Source organism: Saccopteryx bilineata, chromosome 6 (assembly GCF_036850765.1).
Source record: "Saccopteryx bilineata isolate mSacBil1 chromosome 6, mSacBil1_pri_phased_curated, whole genome shotgun sequence".
Classification (NCBI taxonomy): Eukaryota; Metazoa; Chordata; class Mammalia; order Chiroptera; family Emballonuridae; genus Saccopteryx; species Saccopteryx bilineata.
In genome coordinates this window covers 200019908-200044220 of record NC_089495.1, presented here as the reverse complement: position 1 = coordinate 200044220, position 24313 = coordinate 200019908, and the positions used below count along the sequence as shown (strand labels likewise).

At 48.0% G+C, this 24313-nt stretch overlaps 1 protein-coding gene across 1 annotated transcript; it reads left to right on the top strand.

Moving 5' to 3' along the window:
- The first annotated feature begins 470 nt into the window (after window positions 1-470).
- On the top strand, window positions 471-23738 carry LBP (lipopolysaccharide binding protein). The gene is made up of 15 exons (XM_066234570.1): window positions 471-677; window positions 2389-2503; window positions 2640-2768; window positions 6621-6776; window positions 7357-7420; window positions 8347-8410; window positions 10801-10892; window positions 11755-11931; window positions 13836-13895; window positions 16177-16344; window positions 17067-17134; window positions 17676-17718; window positions 19899-19962; window positions 20805-20881; window positions 22885-23738. Exons 1-15 carry the CDS (start codon window positions 554-556, stop codon window positions 22927-22929), a joined length of 1446 nt encoding a protein of 481 aa, XP_066090667.1. The 5' UTR covers window positions 471-553; the 3' UTR covers window positions 22930-23738.
- Window positions 23739-24313: the final 575 nt, after the last annotated feature.

Here is a 24313-nt window from a genome sequence, read left to right as displayed (position 1 = left end):
CATTTCACAATGGCTGGGGCACCCGGTGTTTAATAATTTGCCAAGTTAACTTCCTGAAAATTTTACTACCACCAAGGTTTGCGAAACCACCGTTTTCCCATGGTGGGGTGGGGTAGGGTGAAAATAGTTCTTTTTTAAATAAACGTGAGTCGAGTACAAGGAAGAGAGAATTTGGATGGTGCCGGACTGGCTTGGACTTCCCGCTCCACCCTCCGCGGGGGGTGTGATCTTAAGCGCCTGCTGTGGCATCTCTGAACCTCAGCTTCCCGCTCTGTAAAACCGGGCCTCCCTAGCAATGAACGTGGGAAGGGTGGACAGATATTGCCACCTGGAGCCAGGCCAACCCACCCTCTGACCCCGGGACAGCAGCAACGGGTTTCTAAGTGTGACCTGTGACCCCAACAGTGTCGCAATTAGGTTCCAGCCCCTGTGCCTCCCCTTCCTGTCCGGATTCCAGGAAGCGGCCTCCGCATTGGAGCCGAACTACTTAAGGAAGCGGGGCCGGTCGCACCTGCATTTGTAGTAGTCCTGGCCCACCCACCAGGCATCCAGGATGGAGGCCTCAGCCAGGGCCCTGCTCTCTCTGCTGCTGGGACTGCTGCTCCAGTCCTCCTCCGGGGCTCCGGGAGCCAGCCCCGGCCTGGTCGCCAGGATCACAGACAAGGGCCTGGAGTATGGTAAGAAGCGATGGCCGTCGGCTGGACTGGCTGACCCGCTTGGCACCAGCCTGCTCTGGGGACAGCGGGGCACAGACAGGGCATTCTTCCTCGGGCTGTGTGACCTTCCCAGCCAAGGGGCCCCGGCTCGGACTCTGGCCGCGTCACCCAACCACTGTGTCACTTAGGTGCTTACTTGTCTTTGCCAACAGAGACAAGGATTTGGGTGCAAGGAGTTGGTTTGGGAGATGAGCCCAGGACAGACAGACCACAGGGAAGAGGAAATGTGAGAACGGAAAGGGTAGGGGGGGGTGTTATTAAACCAGCTACCACCCAGTGACTGCAGCAATTCCACCGCGAACATTCTTGCTCAAGTTTGAAAATATATGCCTGCGAACTAGAAGTCAGAATGGTGGTTACCTCTGGAGGCTGATGGAGCCCCGGGAGAGGCACCAGGGAACCGGCTGGGTGCTGGGAAGGGGCTACCTCTCCGTCAGGTGGTGGTTACATGTGTATAAAAACTGTGAAATTACCTCGCACTACTTTAAGATTAGTGCCCCTTAGGTGCCTTACTTATTAAAGAATGGACAGAGGTTGGAGTCTTTTTATAAAAGATGCTGAAAGAATGCCTTAGAATTAATCTACCCACAGGGCAAGGGATCTGGGGTATTTATACACCATTCGCCACAATAATTGATCAAGGGAAGCTCCTCATATTCATGGAGCCTCAGTTGCCTTGTCTACTAAATAGGGTAATAACATTCCCTTGGGTAGAGTTTTTGGGGACCTGGACTGGCTTGGGGCAGAAAGAGAAAAACCAAGGAAGTCTTCCTGGAGGAGGTGAGGTGAGGTAGAAAAGATAAGTGGGAGATAGCCAGAGACAAGGGTGCAGCATTCTGGCACAGGGACTAGCACATGCATTTGCTAAAGGGAGGGATGCGAGTTGGAAAAAGGCAGACCGTCGGTCATCGGTGTACACATGCCCACATTGAGGGAAGAATCCGGCTCCCTCGTGTTTCAGGACAGAAGGTCCTGTATATATTGAAACCCTAAATCATGCAAAATTTGCTTTCTGTTCCTTTCTACGTGTGAATGTACCGTGTTTATTTCACTGATCCTCTAGAGTTGGACTTTTTGGTCCTTTCTGTATCTTTAATACACAAACCCGCCTCGCTGTTCCCGACATTGACCGAGCGCCTGCTGTGTGTCTGGCAGCAAGCCAGGAGTGCTCTGGCTCTTCCCAGCTCCCTGCGCTCCGTGATGATCTCCTTTAATCCTCAGGCACCTCCGCGAGGAAAGTACTATCACTGCGTTTTGACAGATGGAGAAAGTGACGGTTGAGGACTTGTTGAAGGGTACCCAGCTAGAAAGATGCCAAAGCCACGATGCTAACCCTAAAATCCTTATAGTTTCTCCCGCGCAGGGTAGATGCCAGGAAGGACAGGAAAGAGAACTTCCCACCCAAGCGCACAGCCCTTCCCCCCACCCCCATGGAGTTGCTGACGCAGGCACTCTGTTTCCTCGTCCATAGAATGGGCACGTACCACGTGCAATGCGGTGAAGTGTTGCTCAGGCCAGCTGGTATGCAGATGGGTTCAATAACCCATAACTGTCATTAGTGTTAATAAGGAGGTCAGCCGTTCTCCTCAGAGCAGGTGGGAGCCACTGAAGGGATTGGAGGGGAAGGAGGCAGGCAGATTAGGCGGACTCTTAAGCTTTTTCCTGTCCACAGTGGCCAAGGAGGGGCTGGTGGCCCTGCAGAGAGAGCTGCGCAGAATCACGCTGCCTGACTTCGAGGGGGATTTCAAGATCAATCACGTTGGACGTGGGCGCTATGAGTTTCACAGGTGGGGCTCCCTTCTGCTGGGCCCCGTGGTGGCTGGGCAGCGGTGGGGGCCCAGAGAGGGAGGGAGGGAGGGAGAGCGCCAGGACTAGGCTGGACCAAGCTGGGGCTGATGCCGGCCCCCATGACTCTCTCCCCAGCCTGGACATCCTCAGCTGTGAGCTGCGGGGCTCTGCTTTGACACCGCTTCCTGGCCAGGGCCTGAGTTTGTCCATCTCTGACTCCTTCATCCAGGTCCAGGGCAGGTGGAAGGCACGCAAGTCATTCCTGTAAGTTGGCTCCATTCCCGGGCTCTTGAGGCCCTTGGCCCTGGCCCTGTTCTCGTTCTTCTTGGGTCCAAGGAGTTCCTAGCTCACTGGAAAGGCCACACGGTGGAGGGAGGAAGCCCCAGCCCGGAAACCCCCCAGCTTCTGAGTCCTGGCCTGTGGCCCAATCTCTTCCCATCTTCTGCCCCCCTGATGGGGTTGTGGGCAGGCTACCTAAGATAATACTGGGTTTTCTTGGTTTGCTTCCTCCAGCAGCAGCCCCTAAGGCAAGAGTTTAAGCGCAAATACTTTCTCCGAGAACTGATCTAAGATAGTATCCCAGGGTTTTGGGGAAGTGAGGCAGAAAGGGAAAAAAAACCCTTTGGCCTGACCAGGTGGTGGTGCAGTGGATAGAGCGTTGGATGGGGACGCAAAGGACCCAGGTTCGAAACCCTGAGGTCGCTGGCTTGAGTGTGGGCTCATCTGGTTTGAGCAAGGCTCAGCAGCTTGAGCCCAAGGTTGCTGGCTTGAGCAAGGGGTCACTCGGTCTGCTGTAGCCCCCTGGTCAAGGCACATATGAGAAAGCAGTCAATGAACAACTAAGATGCCGCAATGAAGAATTGATGCTTCTCATCTCTTTCCCTTCCTGTCTGTCCCTTCCTCTGTCTCTGTTACCAAAAAAAAAAAAAAAAAAAAAAAAAAAAAAAAAAAAGACCCTCTGGAGACAGTGCGGATGGAACACAGCTCTGAGTGACCCCAACGCAGATATGCGACTCCATCCTCCTATTTGCCACTGGTCAAGGGCAGCTCCCCGGGCACTAACTCTTAACACATTGAACCTGCAAGGTCCCCGATGGAAGGTGATTTCAGTGCATCAGTGCACGGTTGCCATAACAGAATATCAGTATCCCAGACCCAGACTGATGGTTTAAACAGCAGAATTTTTTTTTTTTAAGCTAGAAACGGGGAGAGACAGTCAGACAAACTCCCGCATGCGCCCGACCGGGATCCACCCGGCACGCCCACCAGGGGAACGCTCTGCCCACCAGGGGGCGATGCTCTGCCCCTCCGGGGCGTCGCTCTGCCGCAACCAGAGCCACTCTAGCGCCTGGGGCAGAGGCCAAGGAGCCATCCCCAGCGCCCGGGCCATCTTTGCTCCAATGGAGCCTTGGCTGCGGAAGGGGAAGAGAGAGACAGAGAGGAAGGAGAGGGGGAGGGGTGGAGAAGCAAATGGGCGCTTCTCCTGTGTGCCCTGGCCGGGAATCGAACCCCGGTCCCCCGCACGCCAGGCCGACGCTCTACCGCTGAGCCAACCGGCCAGGGCCAAACAGCAGAATTTTTTTTTTCTCACACACTAGGGTCCAAGATGAAACTGTGAGAAGGTCTGGTTTCTTCTGCGTCCTCTCTGCTTGGCTTGCAGATGGCCGCCCTCTCTGTGTCCTCCCTGGGTCATCCCTCTGTGCGCGTGCGCCGTGGAAGTCTCTGTCCTAACTCCTCTTCTCATAAAGACACCAGTCAGATTGGATTAGGGCCCACCCTAGTGGCTTCATTTTAACTCTTTATTTTATTTTATTGATTTTAGTGAGAGAGGAAGGGAGGGAGAGAGAGAGAAAAACATTGACCTGTTCCTGCGCTTGCCCTAATCAGGGGTCAAACCTGCAATGTTGGCTTATCGAGTTGATGCTCTAACCAACTGAACTACCTGGTCAGGGCAACACTGACCATTTTAAATTATGCATGCCAGTGGCATTTGGTACATTCACAACTTTTTTGCAACCACCATGTGTATTTAGTCCCAAAGCGCTTGGTCACCCGGCAGATAACTCCATACACAGAAAGCAATCACCCCCGTCCCCCCACCCCACCCCCAGACAACCATCAGTGCCTTCTGTTTATAGATTTGCCTATTCGGGACATTTTATATCAACGACAATATGGCACATTGTGTGGTTGGCTTCTTTCACTTAACATGATATTTTTCTAAATTAAATTTAATTAATTAACTAATTAATCCATTTTAGAGAGGAGTTAGAAAGTGAGAAAGAGAGAGAGAGAGAGAGAGAGAAGGGGGGAGGAGCAGGAAGCATCAACTCTCATATGACTGGGCAAGCCCAGGGTTTCAAACTGGCGACCTCAGCGTTCCAGGTTGACATTTTATCCACTGCACCACCACAGGTCAGGCTTAGCATAATTTTTTTTTTTAATTTTTAATTTTATTTTATTTATTCATTTTTAGAGAGGACAGAGAGACAGAGAGGGAGAGAGAGGAGAGAGAGACAGAGAGAGAGAAGGGGGGGGAGGAGCTGGAAGCATCAACTCCCATATGTGCCTTGACCAGGCAAGCCCAGGGTTTCAAACCGGCGACCTCAGCATTCCCAGGTCAACGCTTTATCCACTGCGCCACCACAGGTCAGGCCTAGCATAATATTTTTGAGAGTCATCACATTACAACAAGCATCATGCATGACTTTATTCCCTTTTTATGGACGAGTAATATTCCGTTGTATAGCTAGACCACTTTTGGCCTTATTCTTTTTAAAGGCAGCATAGCATAGGTGCCCACGACTTACTGAACCTGTCCCTACTAGTTGGCCTGTAGGTTGTTTCTCTCTCTCTCTCTTTTGTTTTTTGTGTGGGTTTTTTTTTTTTTTTTTTTTTTTCTCTTATTCATGACATTTCAGTGAGCTGCCTCACACTTATCTCTGGGCCAGAAGAGCCACAGAGTAAAGGCGTGGAAGTCAAATCACTGAGCCAACGATGCGTGTGGGTAACTAGGACAGACCCCACAGATTTGTGTCCGGAGGTGTTCCCCAGCCCCGGGGTCTGGGACTTCTGTTTGCGCGTACCTTCGTGAGCACTTGGGGGTTAAAACTTCAAGAGTTCTATCCATTCGGTAGGCATCGTTGTGATCTTTATTTTTAATAATTTTTAATAACTTTCCATGTGCTTATTTGCAGTCTAACTTCCTGAGCATATCTTTGATCTCTTTTCTTTCGTTTCAGTAGTTTTGTCCTTAATTAGTCTAAGCTTGTTCCTTGTGTATTAAGGAAATTAGCTCATATGTTAAGAAAACGAGTTCATATATTAGCTCGTCTATTAAGGAAATTAGCTTTTTGGCTCACTTCCGATGCTTTTTTTTTTTTTTTTTTTTTTTTTACTTTGCATATGGCATTCTTTTGTTCACTGAAGTTTAATTTTCTGTGCTGGCAACTGCATCAACCATTTCATGAGAAGTAAAGACTTCTGCGATTTGGATCCTGTCTAGAAGGGCTTTGCCCATCCCTGACTATAAATAAGTGAACCCGGGCTTTCTTTTTTTATATATTTTTTATTTAGACAATTAATCTTAATGGGGTGACATTGATTAATTAGGGTACATAGATTCAGAGAAAACATCTCCAGGTCATTTTGACATTTGGTTATGTTGCATACCCATCACCCAAAGTCAAATTGTCTTCCGTCACCTTCTATTTGGTTTTCTTTGAACCCAGGCTCTCTTATAGCTCTTTTATGGTCTTTGTAATACAACTTGTTCTATAATAAATATTTGTAATAATTTACAACATTTTGATTGATTGATTGATTTTAGAGAGAGAGGAAAACATTGATTTGATGCTTCACTTATTTATGCATTCATTGGTTGATTCCTGTACAGCCCTGCCTGGGGATCAAACCCACAACCGTTGGTATACTGGGACAATGCTCCAACCAACTGAGCTACCTGGTCAGGGCTGTAATAATTTTTAATAATTAAATTTTTGCTCTAGCTCCATTTATTTTGAGGTAAGAATTGGACTTCATATTTCATCTTTCCTCCCCAAATGGTGGCTGACTCCTAGGCGAGGAGTCCATCTTCGCTTCTCTTCTCTTCTCCAGGAAACTACAAGGCTCCTTTGACCTGCAGGTCAAGGGCATCACCATTTCTGTCCACCTCGTCCTGGGCAGTGAGCCCTTAGGGAGGCCCACGGTCACTGCCTCCAGCTGCAACAGCCACATCCGTGACGTGGACGTGGACATGTCGGGAGGTGTGGGGTAAGGTCAACCCTGAGACAGTGGCCGGCTCGACCCCTGGCTGCAACCTGCGGCCCAGCCTGTCAGGGACCCGGCCTCTGTCAAGCAGAAGGTTCCAGGTGTAAGGCATGAGCACTTCACGGACGCCTGGAGATAATTTTTGGGGAACACTGCTGCGTTAACAGATGCAGATTCAATCCAGGGGTCCTGGTGCGATGTTTCCACCAAAAGAACTTCGGGAACTACCATCAGGCAAATTAAATTTGGATCTCGGAGGAACCCAAGGGTTTTTAGCCAAAGGAGAGTTTGTGAAAAATACACAAGCCCTTGGGCAAGTCTCTTGGAGTCAAGTGTCCTTGATTAGGAAAACGTGGATTCTTAAGCCCCTCCTCCAAATCTACTGAATTTGCTCGGGGCCAGCAGGGGCCTGGGATGCCAGCCGCCCTGGGTCAGTGAGTGTGCTGGGAGCTGAGACCCTGGGAAACAGCAGAGTACCGGGATGGGGTAGGGAGGGCTCCCTTGGGGACTGGCCTGGCCAGAGACCAGGGCGGAGCTTTCCCTGTGGCCCAGCCTGACCACGCCCTGCGCTCCATTCCCCCAGGTGGCTGCTGAATCTCTTCCACAACCAGATCGAGTCCAAATTCCAGAAAATATTGGAGAGCAAGGTAAGGATGGGCTTACCACGCAAGGGCTGGGCTCAAGTCACACGGGTCCTCAAGGCCCAGAGAGGACTAATCATCTGCTGAAGGTCACAGAGCTGGTGTGCAAGCTGGGGGCAACAGTAGGTCTCTGGATGCTGAGTCCCGCCTGTAAAGCAGAGAATGGTTCGATGCTTGGCCGGGGGCCAAGCAGACTCCGCCCTCCCTCTGCTCGGTCTTGCTCACCGGCCCCCACTACCCTGCACTCTATCTACGTCGGCTTTGACTTTGAGTGCCCCCCGGTGGTCGAATCGGAATAGCAGGCACAGCTCGCCGATTGGGCGTGGCAAACTGCCTTGTATGCCTTCTCTTATTCTGGGGTCCTGGGGTCTAGGTGAGTTTGGGAAACATGCCAATCTGCTTCTCCAGTGCCCGGATACCATGTTGTAATGCATCAGGGGAGACAGAGAACCATGATCAATCCAGCCAACCTGTTAAGTGATGACATTTGAGAAGTATCTACATTAAGTATACACTTATTTGGATAGCTCTATCCACTTACTATGTAGCTCTGCTATTCCCCTCTAAATACCCCTCTAAATTCTGGGAGTCCAGAGCCCCTCCAAAGGAACGTCTTTCATGAGAAGAGTTTCGGGCGGCACCTCCAGCCAGTGCCCCCTCATCAGGCTGTGTACCGAACTACCTCGCTCAGATGTCCATCCCTGGGATCAACTTTGGAAGGTCCAGGAGGATCCTCCAGGAGTCCATGCTGGGTGCCGATGTTTCTGATTATTTCTGTTTGTTCTGTACCTGGCACATAATAAGTACTTATGTGTTTTTCTAAAATAAATGATCAATGAGAAAATATGTGAGATAATGGGAATAAAAGCAATTGGCACAGTGCCAGACCTACACCAGGGAGCCCACTGGACTTTCTCTCCCATCTTTTTCAGATTTGTGAAATTGTCCAGGAATCGGTGACCTCTGACCTACAGCCTTATCTCCAAACTCTGCCAGGTAGGGTGCCCCTGCCCAGACAATTTATTTCTATTCATTCTTTTCTTTTTATATATATTTTTTGTATTTTTTTGAAGTGAGAAGCAGGGAGGCAGAGAGACAGACTCCCACATGCACCCGACGAGAATCCACACAGCATGCCCACTAGGGGGCGATGCTCTCCCTATCTGGGGCATTGCTCCGTTGCAATCGGAGCCATTCTAGCGCCTGAGGCTGAGGCCATGAAGCCATCAGCGTCTGGGCCAACTTTGCTCCAGTGGAGCCTTGGCTGTGGGAGGGGAAGAGACAGATAGAGAGAAAGGAGAGGGTGAAGGGTGGAGAAGCAGATGGGCGCTTCTCCTGTGTGCCCTGGCCAGAAACCGAACCTGGGACTTCCACACACTAGACCTATGCTCTACTACTGAGCCAGCCAACCAGGGCTTATTTCTATTCATTCTTCTAAAAGCATACATGTAACGTATAAAACCTTAAATAAGACAGAATTATAGAAAATAAAAATTAAAAGTCCCTTTTTCTCCCCCAATTTTATTCTAAGAGGCAACCTCTGAGTTAGGTATATCTTCTTAGATATTTTCTTTGCATATATAAATACACATATACATATACATGAGTATATGAATCATACATTCACATATGTATTCCTTTTGTTCGTGAATATATGTGTATATGCAGAATTGTGAATATATATTCATCTACACAGTATAGACAGCATCCTTTTGTAACTTGTATATGTTGGAGATCTTTCTATATCAGCACATATAAACTGAGCTCATTTTTAAAAGCTTTTTTTGTGGAAGTTAATTCTTAGAGAAAAGTGGTCACCTCATCAGTGAACCGCTTGAAGGGTTTTCACAAACTGAACACCCATATACCAGCTCCCAGATCAATGTACAGAATACGACCAGCCTTTCAGAGCCGTCTTGTATCTCCTTCTGTCCCTACCCACTGCTCAAGCGTAACCACTATCCCAGCATCGACCAGCAAAGGTTAGTTTTGCATTTTGTACACAGATGGGACCTGGCTGTATTCAGAGTCTTTTTTTTTTTTTAATCAAAAACAGAGACTTTCTTTGTTTAACTTTAAAATGAGTTTGATCCATATAGTTGCCTATAGTGAGTTCATTCATTCTGCTCACTGGGTAGTATGACACTGTGTCCATGTCCCTCCATGTGTTTATCCACTCTACTGTTGAAGGTCATTTGGGTAGTTCCAGTGTGAAACCGTTATGGGTAGTGCTGCTAGGAATATTCTAGCTCATGGAACGCATGTCTTTGGGTTATTATACCTACGAGTGAATTGGTAGGCTCACGTGGTCTGCATGGTTTCCGCGTTATCAGATCCTGCCAAACAGTTTTCCAAGAGAGTTGTAACAGACCTCATTTTAATAGCTGGGCCTTATTCTTTCCTATGGGTGTGTATTCGTTTATTTCAGAAGTCCCCAGACTCTGGACACGTGGGCTTGTTGCCCTGTTTTGCTGCTGCCAATATGGGGAAGGAAGTGCCTCAGCCACCCTCTCTGCCTGCACTTGTCCGTGTACCCATAGAGCAGTCCTCAAAACTGGGGGCCCTGGATCGAGGGTGCACACATGAAGTTTGAATTACAGTTCCTGATGAATTGTCTGAGGCGGCCTCTGGTGGCATGGCCCCCAGGCCCCGACACTCACTGTTGACATCCCCTCCAGTGAAGGACCAGGCATAGATCTCTTGTTCCTCCTGACCTTTAGGGGGAAGTGTCTGAGCCCTCTGATACGCCTGACCTTCCTGGTTATTTGGTTTGTGTTGTTAGAAGGCCAGTGTCCCTTAAGATCAAAGCCTCAGTTGTAAACTTAGGGAGCGATACCCTTGGTTAAGAAATTCTCCCCATAGTGTGGCTTCCTTAGTATGAGATTCCAGGTGTGCATGGGATTGTGGGATTGTGTGTGTGTGTGTGTGTGTGTGTATGTCCCTGGAACACGGTCACACACCAAGCTGAGCGTCTCCCCGCCCCCATGGCTCAAGGGGGACAAGAGAACCTAGCTAGTCTCTTTAAGAAAGTCACAGGAGGCCTGACCTGTGGTGGCGCAGTGGATAAAGTGTCGACCTGGAAATGCTGAGGTCGCCAGTTCGAAACCCTGGGCTTGCCTGGTCAAGGCACATATGGGAGTTGATGCTTCCAGCTCCTCCCCACCTTCTCTCTCTGTCTCTCTCTCTCTCCTCTCTCTCCCTCTCTATCTCTCTCTCTCCCTTTCTCTCTCCTCTCTAAAATGAATTAAAAAATAAATTAAAAAAATAAATAAATATATATATATTAAAAAAAAAAAAAAAAAGAAAGTCACAGGAGTGTAAGTCTTTCAGAGCTCTCACCCCTTCTCTATGTCTGGCTCCTCATCTGTCCCTCCCCTGGTTCACAGTCACAGCAGAGATCGACAGCTTTGCTGGCATCGACTACAGCTTAACGGAGGCCCCTCAGGCAACAGCCCGAGTGCTGGACGTGATGTTGAAGGTGAGGGTCCTGGAGCCGGGGCTTGGGTGGGTCCTGCCGCAGCAGGGCACTCGTCCCTCAGGATCAGCTCTTTCTTGGAGCCCCACGTCCCCCTGGCTTCAGCTCTGCCCTCGTCTCCCCGTGGTTCCAGCCGGGTCGCGGGCAGGGCTACGTGGAGTGGTGGGGAGTGTTCCCGGAGCCTGGGCCCTCTCACAAGTGTCTGAAAACTCTCCGGCCTTGTCATTTCCGCTCCCTCTTCCAGTCCGTCACCTTGCCCACCGTGAGGATGAGGTCAGTCAGAGGCTCTGGCCAGTAGGTCTCGTGGGTTAATATATACCAAAGCTGGCGATTCTGGACATGCGACACTTTGACCCAAAGAAAAACGTCTTTTTTTTTTCTTTTTTTTTTACGGAGACAGAGAGAGAGAGTCAGAGAGAGCGATAGACAGGGACAGACAGACAGGAACGGAGAGAGATGAGAAGCATCAATCATTAGTTTTTCGTTGCGCATTGTGACACCTTAGCTGTTCATTGATTGCTTTCTCATATGTGCCTTGACCGTGGGCCTTCAGCAAACCAAGTGACCCCTTTGCTCGAGCCAGCGACCTTGGGTCCAAGCTGGTGAGCTTCTGCTCAAACCAGATGAGCTCGTGCTCAAGCTGGCGACCTCGAGTTCTCAAACCTGGGTCCTCGGCATCCCAGTCCGACGCTCTATCCACTGCGCCACCACCTGGTCAGGCGAAAAACATCTTTAATGGTGGAGTTTTAGGCAGTAGCTCTAGGCAGTGCCCCCTCATCAGGCTGTATAATTGACTACCTAGCTCAGATGTCCAGCCCTGGGATCAACTTTGAAAATTCCAATGGACTCTATTTTCTCTCTCCAGGCTGAAATGTTTAACCGTGAGCATCGCTCCCCAGTTCCCTTCCTTGCTCTTGTCATGAGCCTTCCTGAGGAACACGACCGAATGGTCTACTTTGCCATCTCTGATTATGTCTTCAACACCGCCAGCCTAGTGTATCATGAGGCCGGGTACCTGAACTTCTCCGTCACAGATGATGTGGTAAGGATGGTGACAGAATAATGCTTACAAATGACAGTGTAACCTAGCCTCCCTTCCTTCTTTCCTTTCTATCCCATTCACACCAGTGAAATAATAAATTATGACTAAGAAAAAAAGGTCAAGGACAGCAAAAATATGTTAGTACAATTTCCCTTTTCACTTTGGCTGCCAGGAAGCTCAAAAAAAAAAAAAATTCAAAGTTCTTTCTCTCTTGTAACAACTGTGGAAGACTTTACAGCTAGTTTGTGTTTTGTTTTCCTGCCAATCTAAATCTGTTATTTTAACTCATATTTTCTCTCATTCTGATGGTTTGTGGAGATTTTAAAAAATATATTTTAGTGAATGAAATGCATAAAGTTACACAGAATAGTAAGTAAAGACCAAGTTGCCTGACCTGTGGTGGCGCAGTGGATAAAGCGTCAACCTGGAAATGCTGAGGTCACCGGTTCGAAACCCTGGGCTTGCCTGGTCAAGGCACATATGGGAGTTGATGCTTCTAGCTCCTCTCCCCTTCTCTCTCTGTTTCTCTCTCTCCCTCTCTCTCTCCTCTCTAAAAATGAATAAATAAAATAAAATTTAAAAAAAACTTAAAAAAAAAATAAATAAAGACCAAGTTAAAAAACAAAGCTCAAGCCTGACCAGGTGGTGGCGCAGTGGATAGAGCATCAGACTAGGATGCAGAGGACCCAGGTTCAAGACTCCAAGGTCGCCAGCTTGAGCGCAGGCTCATCTGGTTTGAGCAAAAAACTCACCAGCTTAGACCCACAGTCGCTGGCTCCAGCAAGGGGTTACTCGGTCTGCTGAAGGCCCGCGGTCAAGGCACATATGAGAAAGCAATCAACGAACAACTAAGGTGTTGCAACGCACAACGAAAAACTAATGATTGATGCTTCTCCTCTCTCTCCGTTCCTGTCTGTCTGTTCCTGTCTATCCCTCTCTCTGACTCACTCTCTGTCTCTGTAAAAATAATAGATAAATAAAGCACAATTATGAAGACACTGGACCCATAAATTGATGTTTTAAAGATCACAGATCGGTGTGGGAGCCAAAGTGAAAAGGGTACGTGATTCACGGTGAAAAAGAGAGACAGAGTCTTCCCAGCACTTACCCCCAGAACAACTCTCTCAAATGTGGCTTTGTCTAAGGGATACTACATTTTATAGTGGACTGTATCTTTACTGTGTCTCATCTCTTTAACATTTCTGAGTTTCAGAGAGTTATTTCTTAAAGCTCTTGGAGCTCGTGAACAATGTCAGGGTGGTGGGGGAAACAGGGCGGTCCAGTTTGGATGATCCAGCTTCCCCTGGTAATTCATCAGGGGCCACCTGGTGGAGGGCTGAGTGACGGTTTCCCCTTCCAGTGATTTCCCACACATGCGCAAGCTTTTCCGTTCTGTCATCACCTCCGACCCCCCACCCCCCCCCTGTGGTGCAGCCCTGTCTTTTGTGAATGGAATCGTATAACTGTGTTTTATTGAGTACTCACCATATGCTAGACCTTGCGCCAGATGCGTTGTACCTACCATTTCACGGAGCCCTCACAATGACTGTGATAGGTGGGAACTATTAATAACCCATTTTATAAGTGAGGGAGTTGAAGCTCAGAGAGGTGAAGGGGGTGGCCTGAGACCACCCAGTGACAAAGCCAGGAGCCAAACCTCGGTCTGTGTGACTGCACATCTCACCTTCATGATCCCTCTGAGTGGGTCCCACGTGACACCCGTGCCCCAAGGAGAGCAGAGAGACTTGCGGACTCATGTACTTGTGTTGGATCCGGGACAGGCACCTTGTCGTGGCCGTGGTAACCAGGGGCATTCAAGAAGTCCCAGGCCTACACACCCCTCCCGACATCCCCCTCTCTGTTTAGACCTTCACCTTCAACTTCTTTGTGTCTTTTTACTGCAGGTTCCAGAGACGTCTAACATCCGACTGACCACCAAGTCCTTTCGTTCCTTTGTCCCCCTGGTAAGGCTTCTGCCAGCCCTGGGTAGGTGGCAACTGGCCGTAGGACTTCTCTTTAAAACCCCCATGCTCCTGGCCCTGGCCGGTTGGCTCAGTGGTAGAGTGTCAGCTGGCATGTGGAAGTCCCAGGTTCAATTCCCAGCCGGGCACACGGGAGAAGCACCCATCTGCTTCTCCACCCCTCCCCATTCTCTCTCCCTCTCTCTCTCTCTCTCTCTCTCTCTCTCTCTCTCTCTCTCCCTCCTGCAGTCAAGGCTCCACTGGAGCAAAGTTGGCCCAGGGGCTGAGGATGGCTCCATGGCCTCTGCCTCAGGTGCTAGAATGGCTCCAGTTACAATGGAGCAATGCCATAGACAGGCAGAGCATCGCCCCCTGGTGTGCATGCTGGGTGGATCGTGGTCGGGTGCATGTGGAAGTCTGTCTCTCTGCCTCCCCGCTTCTCACTTCAGAAAAATACAAAACAAAACAAACAAACAAAAAACATGCTCCTCTCAGTTTGACCAAGAGTCAGAAGAGCAGCAGCGAGCCCCCCACAGTGAAGGCCCAAGTGCTGCGGGCTTTGAGACTGTCTTCCCTTCAGAGACCAAATCATACCTGCCAGAGCCCTGGGACTCCTGGGACCACAGGCTGCCCAGTGTTGTATTGGTTCTCTCTGAGAATCCCAAGGGATAAGAAGGGGCTAGACACTGTCCGTGGTGCTTTAAAAATTATTTTTGGACTGTGTAATAAATTCTCATGGTTCAACATTCAAATGACATAAAAGGCTATAGAATGGGAAGTCTCATGTCTACTCCTGTCCCCTAACCAGCCAATTCCCATGCTGAGTCTACCAAATTATCAGCGTGTATATATCCTTCTCGGAGCGCTCTATGTACATACAAACAAATCTATGTCTTTTCCCACTCTTTTTACGTAACTGGGAGCATCTTATACCATCATTTCCTATCTTATTTTTTCCTTTACTGTACCCAGAGGTCATTCTAAGCAGATAGATAAAGATCTTCCTCACTCTGGTTTTCATGGGGACCAGTCTGCCATTGTAAGATAGACCAGAGGTTGTTTACCCAGTCTCCCATGGGAGGGCATGAAGGTGTTTTCAGTCTTTGACTACACCCGTGTTGCAGTGAATAACCGTGTGGCTCTGTCATCACTGGGCTAAGCTCTTCGTGAGTGGCATCTCATTTAAGCCCATAAAAATCCACCTGTCCTCCCCCCCACCTCTGAGTCCCCCTGAAACACAGCTCAGAAAGGCTATAATGTTTAGCATGCCTTGCAGAAACCTTGCAGATGGCTGAGAGGAATTATAAAAGTGGGAAATTTTTTAAACTTCAAGTCCTGCAGTGCCTGGGCTATGTCCTTCCACGAGGCGCCCCCTACAGACTCTTTCTCTTCACAGAGCCCCACGATAGCCCAACCTGCCGCCATACTGTCCCGGCTGGCTTTGGAGGGCCCTTGACCATGTGCTGGCTCCAACATCACATTAGCCTCAGAAAGAGGAGCAAATTCTCCCTCCTGCTTCCTGCTTGCATCATATTCAACCTGGCAGAGAAGCAACACAGCCTACCTTCTTAGCAAAGAGGTTTACCTCCCCAACTTTTACAATAGGATGTAGATTTTATCTTTGCCTAACCAAAAGGCCCATGGGACTGTTGTGTTTTCACCAACTTCCCCCCCCTCGACAAAAGGAACAGTCTTGCCCCAAATTGAATCCTGTACCTACTTCTAGTTAAACAGAAAGTTAAGAGCACTTTTGAAATGGGGGTCTCTAGTTGTGTCATATTTCAATAACATTAGTGTCTGATCTCTGATATATATATAGTTACCTGGCTGTGCTGAGGGTGTGCAGAAAGGGTGGGGAGTGAAAGAAATTGGTCCAACCTTTCTTTCTGGGGAAGAGGTTAGCAGTTCCTGACGGAATCACTGCCCTTTGACTCAGTATTTCCACTTCTAGGAATGTATTTCTCCAAATAATTGCCAAGGGTTTATGGAGAGTAGTCACTATAATGTCAGTCCCCAGAGACAGCCTGATGCCCTACAGGGTCAGATCGATGACAGTACCCTTGCACAATGGAATACAATGCAGGCATGCAGTAGATGGTGCAGACCCTGTATGTCTGACAAGGAAAGATGTCCCGTTATACTGCTAAGGGGAAAAGGCGTAGAGCATTTTATGGAAATAAAATCGACCAGAAAGCATTCTCAAGTTTATCCGACTTCCTCCAGGCTCTCCCAGCAAACTTGCATGTTTCCTTCTCTTGACATAATCTCCTCATTCTGCCCCCAGTTATACAGACGCTACCCCAACATGAACTTGGAGCTCCAGGGAAGAGTGGTCTCTGCCCCCGCCCTGACCTTCAGCCCTGGGAATCTGTCTTTGGCCCCCCAGATGGAGATTGAAGCCTTTGTGCTCCTGCCCAGCTCTGCCAGGGAGCCCGTCTTCCAGCTTGGTGTGGTAAGGTTTGCTTTCGCAAATGCTGTTCCTTTGTCCCTTGTGCTTTTCCCTCCACTGACTTCCTGTCTGACTCATTCAGGTGCCAGCTTAAATACCACTTCCCCAGAGAGGCCTTTCTTGATCACCCTGACCCCAATCTACCTTGCACCGCTTGTCATGTTTCTTTGGTAGCACTCTATTATTCTTCATTGCATTGTGTTATAAATATACTTATTCAGCTGTTTGCAGATTTTTCTGCTTAATGTATGTCTCTGCTCATCACTGAGTTGCCTCTGCAACTCTTTATGTGGCTTCTCAGAAATTCCATCACTTGTATACCAATTCTCTGAATTAAATTCTGAGTTCAATATTGAGAGTTTCTCCTTTCTCAATGGACCCTGTCTATAGGGAAAGGATTCTAAGCCTTTGGGGGCTCCCACTCTCTGGATGGAGAATTTTGCTCTTTTATTTTAGGTTTGAAACTCAACAAGACAAATTTCCAGAAGGGTAATTGCACTTAATTGCTATACTGGCAATTTGATATTGTTGTGAAATTTTTTGTTATAAATATATTTTAAATTAAAACATAATTTTATTATTATTATTATTGTTAGGGATGAATCTTAGCCTTGAGATGAGTTCCTGCTTTAATTCATTGAGCTGTTTGTTTAGAAAAGACAGCTGGCCCTCATCATTATCCTTCCTATACATTCAGACCTGTTTCCCTCTACTGGAATTTCCAGGCCACTAATGTATCCGCCACGTTGACCTTCAACACCAGCAGAATCACCGGGTTCCTGAAGCCAGAAAAGTAAGTCAGCCTCCCACCCACATGGGGGCGCACAACTGGGCTTGCTCTGTCTGGCACTGTAACTGATTCTCAGTAGCTGGAGGTGGGGATGTGACCAGGTCTTCCTATCAATGTTGGGAGCCCACCATTTGAAAGGGAAACTTAAGTTTTACCCCAGCTGGCCAAAATCTTTTGCCCCAGTGGCCCTGCTTCTACAAACTTCCTTCCCCCCTAACCCCCATGACCTCCAAACTTTTACAGAATTTACCAATACTGCTTTTTCTTTGTCTATGAATTTGAAACATCAGCTGTCCTGAAGTGATAAAGATCGAACTCTTTTACACTACCACCCCCGCCCCGCCTTCTTCGAGTCTTCCCACTGAGGTTATATCGTTGTTATTGGTTACTCAGTCATCTTTTCACTTCCCATGCCTCCCCCACCCTTAGTCCCGTGCCTTCTCAAGCCAGTGCCTCCTTCTTTCTGGGGACCCCCCACCACCAATGCTTAAATCTCCCATGGGCATAATACCCACATCTCTGCATCATCTCTGATCCATTATAGGGTACAAGTGAAACTGAAGGAATCTAAAGTTGGAGCATTCAATGTAAGTTACTGCTGTTCTTATTTATGAAATGAGTGGCATATTAATTAATTCAGAGCGTTTACTAAGCAATGCCGTGGCGTCTGGAGTAGAAACTAGGAAAGGCGGAGAGCTGCTCTCTGCCCTAGAAAAGTCGAAGCTCTCGAGGACACAAAACATAGGGCCAAGCAGAAGTTACCTCCCGATATCAAACAATATGTAATTAAATCTTCTATTGGACCAAATTCTTTTAACTTCAAGGAACAGAAAGCCAACTAAAAATATCTTAAGCATACAAGAGGAATGTATAGAATCACATAATTAAAAAACAAACCAACAACAAAAAACGACAAAGAAAACTCGGGCTAGCAATTTCAGGCATAACGGGATTCCAGTGCTCAGATTAATGCATCAAGAAGCTCTCTCCATCCCTCTGTCTGCTCTTATCTCTGTTGGCTTCATTCTCAGGCAGCTTATTCCCATCTGGTGAAAACTGCCTACATTTCCTGTAGTTTCTTTCTTTTCTTTTTTTTTTTTTAACCTACAAAATTAAAACAAAAAATCCCTGTGCTCATTCTCATTGGATCAGTCTTAGCCACAGGCCCATTCTTTAGCCAATCACTGTGGCCAGAAATTCGACAAGGCTAACCGGCCAAGGATGTGTTTCCTGGAGCCAGAATTTACAATCCTCAACAATCTGGACTGAAATTGGACAGGAAGGCTCCCCTGGGGATGGGGGGGGGGATGGAAATAGGGACTCTGTTATTAAAACAAGACAAATTGATCTCTGGGCATTCAAAACCAAGAAGAGATGATTTCCATAAAGAGGAAAAGTGGTGAAATAGACCCCTATCAAAGGAAGAAAGAGAGTAGGGAAATTGGTGTGGACAGAAGCAATCACGGGGAAATTTCTGCAAAGAGAGAAGTGGGCTGATGGCAGCTCCTTCTTACAGGTCGAGGAGGAAACAGGAAGACTTTAACTTATAGTAGTTGTTTTCCTCTAAACCAGGGGTCGGGAACCTATGGCTCGCGAGCCAGATGTGGCTCTTTTGATGGCTGCATCTGGCTCGCAGACAAATCTTTATTAAAAATAATAATAACGTTAAAAATATAAAACATTCTCATGTATTACAGTCCATTCATTTCCTACCGCTCATGTTCATGGTTGTGGGTGGCTGGAGCCAATCACAGCTGTCCTCCCGGACAACACCAAATTTTTATTGGATAATGCCTAACGTACACGGGTCATTGTATGGCTCTCATGGAATTACATTTTAAAATATGTGGCGTTAATGGCTCTCTCAGCCAAAAAGTTTCCTGACCCCTGCTCTATACCGTCCCAGGGATAGTGACTTCCTCTGACCACCCCAACCCTGTTCTCCTCTCCCAAGACTTTCCATTAAGTACTTATGAAGAGGACATAAATCAGTGTGGAGAGAGACACTGCCCACAGGATGACCCTTTCAGAGAATAAAGTCAATACTGACACACTACCATTGTGTCTGTGCGTGGCATGTAAAAATGTTCTAGGGAGTCAAACATATATAAAGATTCAAAAAAAAAGTTATTCACCGAGTTTTTGGAACATAGGATATGAAAAGCAAGAGCTATAGAATCAGATAAACCTGAATTCAAATTCTGCCCCTGCTTCCTAGTTTTTAACAATCCACTTTCATTCTGTTGACCTCAGTCTTCTTAGCTGTGAAATGGGGACATTGATGTCAACTTAAAAGGATTACTGTGGATATTAAAGCAGATATATGTAATGCTCTGAGCTCTATACCTGGCACACAGGGAGTGTTAAAAGTTGTGTTGCTTAATTTTTATTTGTTACACAAGTAATTCAGGAAAACACCTTCACTGTAAAAAATAAAACATTAAATACTTAAGATAAGGCTAAGTCAAAGCTTGATGTTCTTCCTAGAGGAAAGATGGTTGGGCTTGTAGTCTTCCAATATTTTTCTGTCCTTTGCACACATATAAGTGTACTTCTCAAAACAGTTTTATCATATAGTAGAATGATGCAGGTATCTCTGTGAAATTTGCTGTTTTCAAGCCTTTGGCCATGTCAGCACATACAGAACCACTCCACCTCCTGGGTGGCTGTGTGGAGGTTTATTGGTGGGCAAAACACCGCATGTGGTCACTGTGTTCTCTGCCAGGTGAACAGTGACCACATGTACCATTCTCCTGTTTTCCACCAGGTGGAGCTGTTAGAGGCGCTGCTCAACTACTACATTCTCAACAATCTCTACCCAGAGGTCAATGGTAAGTATGAATCGCTGTGGATTTTTCCAAGTCAAGCGTGAACACCACTTTTGGGGGGAAAGAGAGCTGGACTTGGAGTTGAGAAACAGGGCTCCCCTGCAGGCTATGAGACCTTCAACGAGTCACTTCTCTATGAGCATCAGTGGCCTGTCTTTGCAATGGGAGTGTTGAAGTCAACCTCATCTCCCTCCAGGGCTTAATGAGGGCTGGGGACTGGGGCAGCTCTTTGGAGCACAGGAAACTCTCTCTAAGAGAAGGACCGACTCACAGAAGTGCCCCCCCGCACCCTGAAGTGGCAAGTGAAAGACTAAGGATCAGGTTACTATAGAGAGCACAAGACAGCCCACCTCTGAATTCACATTTCTGAGTCAATAGCCAGCTCTCTAGTCAAGAAAAAAAAAAAAAAGCGTAAAGACCTAAACCCTGTTTCCATGAGGCTGCGCTTCATTTGGCTGCAATAGGGAGGAAGATGGGGTGGAGGGCAAGAGCAGATGCCCACAGCTTCTCATCATGGGTGTATCCTGGCCCATATCTACCACTCCTTCCAGATAGCTCGTGGCTACAAGCTCAGGCTCCTGTGGCAGGCTTCCTGGGTTTAAACCCTACTTCTGCCCCTTTCTAGCTCTGTGACCTAGGATCAATTACTTGGCCACTCTGTGCTTCAATTGCCTTATCTGTAAAATGAGAAAACTAATCATATCTACCTCACAGTCTTTGGTAATAATTAAATGAGAATATACTATGTATAGAGTTTGCACAGAGGTATTTTTTTTTAAATAGTAACTTTGTCTACAATTGTTATTTGTTAACGAATCTCTCTCAATGTCGTGCCTCAACCTCAGATAAACTGGCACAAGGCTTCCCCCTTCCTCTGCTGAAACGTATTCAGCTCCACGATCCTGTTCTCCAGATCCACCAGGTCAGTGGGTGCAGGGGCCTCGGAGGATTTGGGGACGGGGATTGTTTAGCATTCCAGGTTTGGAGGCCAAAGCTCAGTGGGTGAGCTGGGAAGCCTGGACCCGGGGTGGGATGTGACCTGCATGGCTAGGTGCCACTAAGCCATACACATGTCCTTCAGCAGTGGCACTTTTATTGGAGCAGAAGGTAGTTGACACAGTCTGCCCCCACCCTACCACCACCATGAGTTACCCGGGGTAACCTCAAGACTAGCTCATTTTAAAATACTGCAATCCTAGATATACCAACAGGCCAATTTTTAAGTCATTTGTAACTTTTAAAACTTTCTTATAAGTTCTTAAGAGGAAGACCTTCGTTATAAGTATATGTTTGGTATGCACCCCTTATAGACCCATTGCTGTCGTATCCGCCCATCTTCTGAATTCTAGCATACTTCCTTCAGTGTTTTTTATTTCTCTAAGCATTCAAAAAATTCCTTGTGTGTTTTGAATAGTTGCATTGCTAGTACTCATACATGCTTTCTTTCTTTTTCTTTTTTTTTCTTTTTGTGGCAATCTATTCCCCCACCCCTGCCCAATGTAAAGTACTGTCCCATCCATCAGATGATCTGTCATTTACTTAACTATTTTAATATCAAGAAATATGTTTGATTCTTCACTATTCTCTCCGCTCTTCCGATTGGGCATTTCATGGCCCATCTGTGCCACACAGTTCAGACTATCTTTCCAGAATAGCATCTGTGAGACGGGAGGATTGGGACGGTGGGCTTGGGAGCATTAAGGGAGATGCTGCCTCGTGCCCAGTACCTCATTGACATCCAGCAACAATGGCTGCGGAAGTGAGTGAACGGCAGCAGAGTGGTCAGGAACATCGAAAGACCAACCAGCTGGTATATTTGAAAACCAAACATCCGAAAGTCTTTTGGATACAAAGATACTCAACACCCAACGACCATTGAGCATTTATTTTCAGGAGTCAGACTGTTCGTTGTTCAAAGCAAAGACTGGGCCCTGGCTGGTTGGCTCAGTGGTAGAGTGTCAGCCGGCATGTGGATGTCCCAGGTTCGCTTCCCAATGAGGGCACACAGGAGAAGCGACTATCTGCTTCTTCACCCTTCCCCCTCTTCCTTCCCTCCCTCCCTCTCTCTCTTCCTCTCCTGCAGCCATGGCTCTGTTGGAGCAAGGTGGCATTGGGCGCTGAGGATGCCTCCAAGGCCTCACCTCAAGTGTTAAAACAGCTCAGTTGCCTAGCAACAGAGCAACAGATCCAGATGGGCAGCGCATTGCCCCCTAGTGGGCTTACCAGATGGATCCCGGTCCAGGTGCATGCGGGAGTCTGTCTCTCTGCCTACCCACTTCTCACTTAAGAAACATTTTTTAAAAAATTCAAAGCAAAGACTGAGTGACAATTCATGCAGTTGGCCTCAGTTTTCTCATCTGTAAAATGGGGTATAGCCCAAACCCTCTGGGCCTCTTGTGGAGATGAGAGGCCAAGTATGAAGAATTCTGGCCTAGCTTGGCACATGGAAAGTCATTGGGAGATTTAGCATATGCTATCATATTCATCAGAATTTTGAGGGCAACTCTGTCTGTTTGTTTGATGCCCAAAGGCAGGGATGTGTCACTGTGGGAAAGAATAGAATTCCCACCCCTTTGGTTGATGGAAACCTACGAGGTGGTAGGAGCTGTAAACCCCAGCAGCTCCCAATTTTGTGTTACTCGCCGAGGAGAGAACATTTAGGTGACACAAAGGACATTTATGAGGCCTGCCAGGAAGCAGCAGCTTGGGAAATGGCAGATAAATCACCACCTCAGAGAAGGGAGCTGGCAAAAACTTGTGCTTTATGGAGACCGTGGGGACAGAGGCACACTCGCGATTTATGCGCTGACCTGGTTTCGGGCAGAGCTTGCGTTTCCCCAGACGTGGGCCTCCTTTTAAATCGGAGCTGCGTCTCTTTGGAGTAGAGGATGCTCTGACCGTGCTGTTCTGTCTTGTCATTCCTAGGACTTCCTGTTCTTGGGCACCAATATCCAGTACATGAGAGTATGAGGGCAAGGAGGAAGACGGGCTGGGAGGCCACAGCTGGATCAGCGAGTTGCGTTTCCAGATGTGCAGGATATTCCTGGAGAGTCTGGGAGGATGAAGACTGTCTGTTCTCAGCTCTGGGGGCGAGGTCAGCCTGGCCTCTGCCCCACACCCCTCCTCTTTGGAGGTGCAGCCTCGCCCTGTCTGGCTCTGGACTTGACTTTCTCTGCCAGGATGGACCCCCCTCCTCATGGTTCTGTACGGTCTTTAAGGGCAGGCACGGTCTTGTTTATTCACCATCAATCCCCAGGCTTAGCAGCACAGTGTCGGCATGTAGTAGGTCCTCAATAAATACGTATTTATTGAATGGTTCAACGAAGGAACCCCTGGTACTCTAGCTAAACCTCCCTATTGCCAACCCTCCTTTGCCCACGGGGTCTTTGGAAGGTCAGTCCCATCTGTGGTCTCCAGTGTTTGACCCTGACCATACCCCTTTCTCATCGGTCCCTGCTGTGGGGACCTCCGTGAGAGCATAACAGATTCCTTCCTGTTTAGCCCTGGGCCTGGTGCTGGTGCCTGCCCTCTAAGGGGAGTGTCCGTCTTGGTGTGTGGGCGGTCCGTGGGCTTATTTGAATATATGCTCCCCACCCCCTCACATCTCGCCTCCTGCAGACTCGAAGCCAATGGGTCTCCCAGGGCAAGCCCTCAGCTTCCCACTGCTTTCCCCATTGAAACAAGGGGGAGTGCGGTATAAATGAGGACAAAATGGATCTGTCTAGGTTTTTGGTCTGACGCAAATAAAAAAGCTCACCAACTGTTGTTTATGAGCCCCGAGCCCGGAGGAAGAGGCCATGATTTCTAATTATGACACAACCAGACTTTGATCAGACTTACCGAAGGGTCGTTTCCAAGTTATGTAGTTGGTCCTCCCGGGACTGGGATTCAGAAGGCTCATTTGATATATTTTTTATTGTGTTAATGAGCAGATGGATGGAGCTGCCGGCTAGCAGATAATTTACCAGGAATAGACCCATTTACCCCGCCCGTGACAGAGATGCTTTCCAAGATGGGACGACGCGCGGGCGCCCAGCTGCCAGCAGGGTAAGCCGTGGCTTCCAGTTCTCCCTCCTCGGTTTTTTTGGCCCAGTTGACCGCCACCATCATCCATCCCTGTGGTGGACTGGAGACAGACTCAGGCTTCTTCCACCCCTAGCCATGTGGTCTTGGGAGGTCCCTTACCCCCTTGGGGTCCACCTATGAAGTAAAGAAGATAGTAATAGTAGCTGCTTCCCACAGCTGTTACAATGATGATGTTAGATAACCTATGTAAAAGGATTTACTTTGCCATAGTGGGGATTCAGTATTTAATGCCTGGACATGCTTACAAAGCATCTCGCATTGGCAGGCC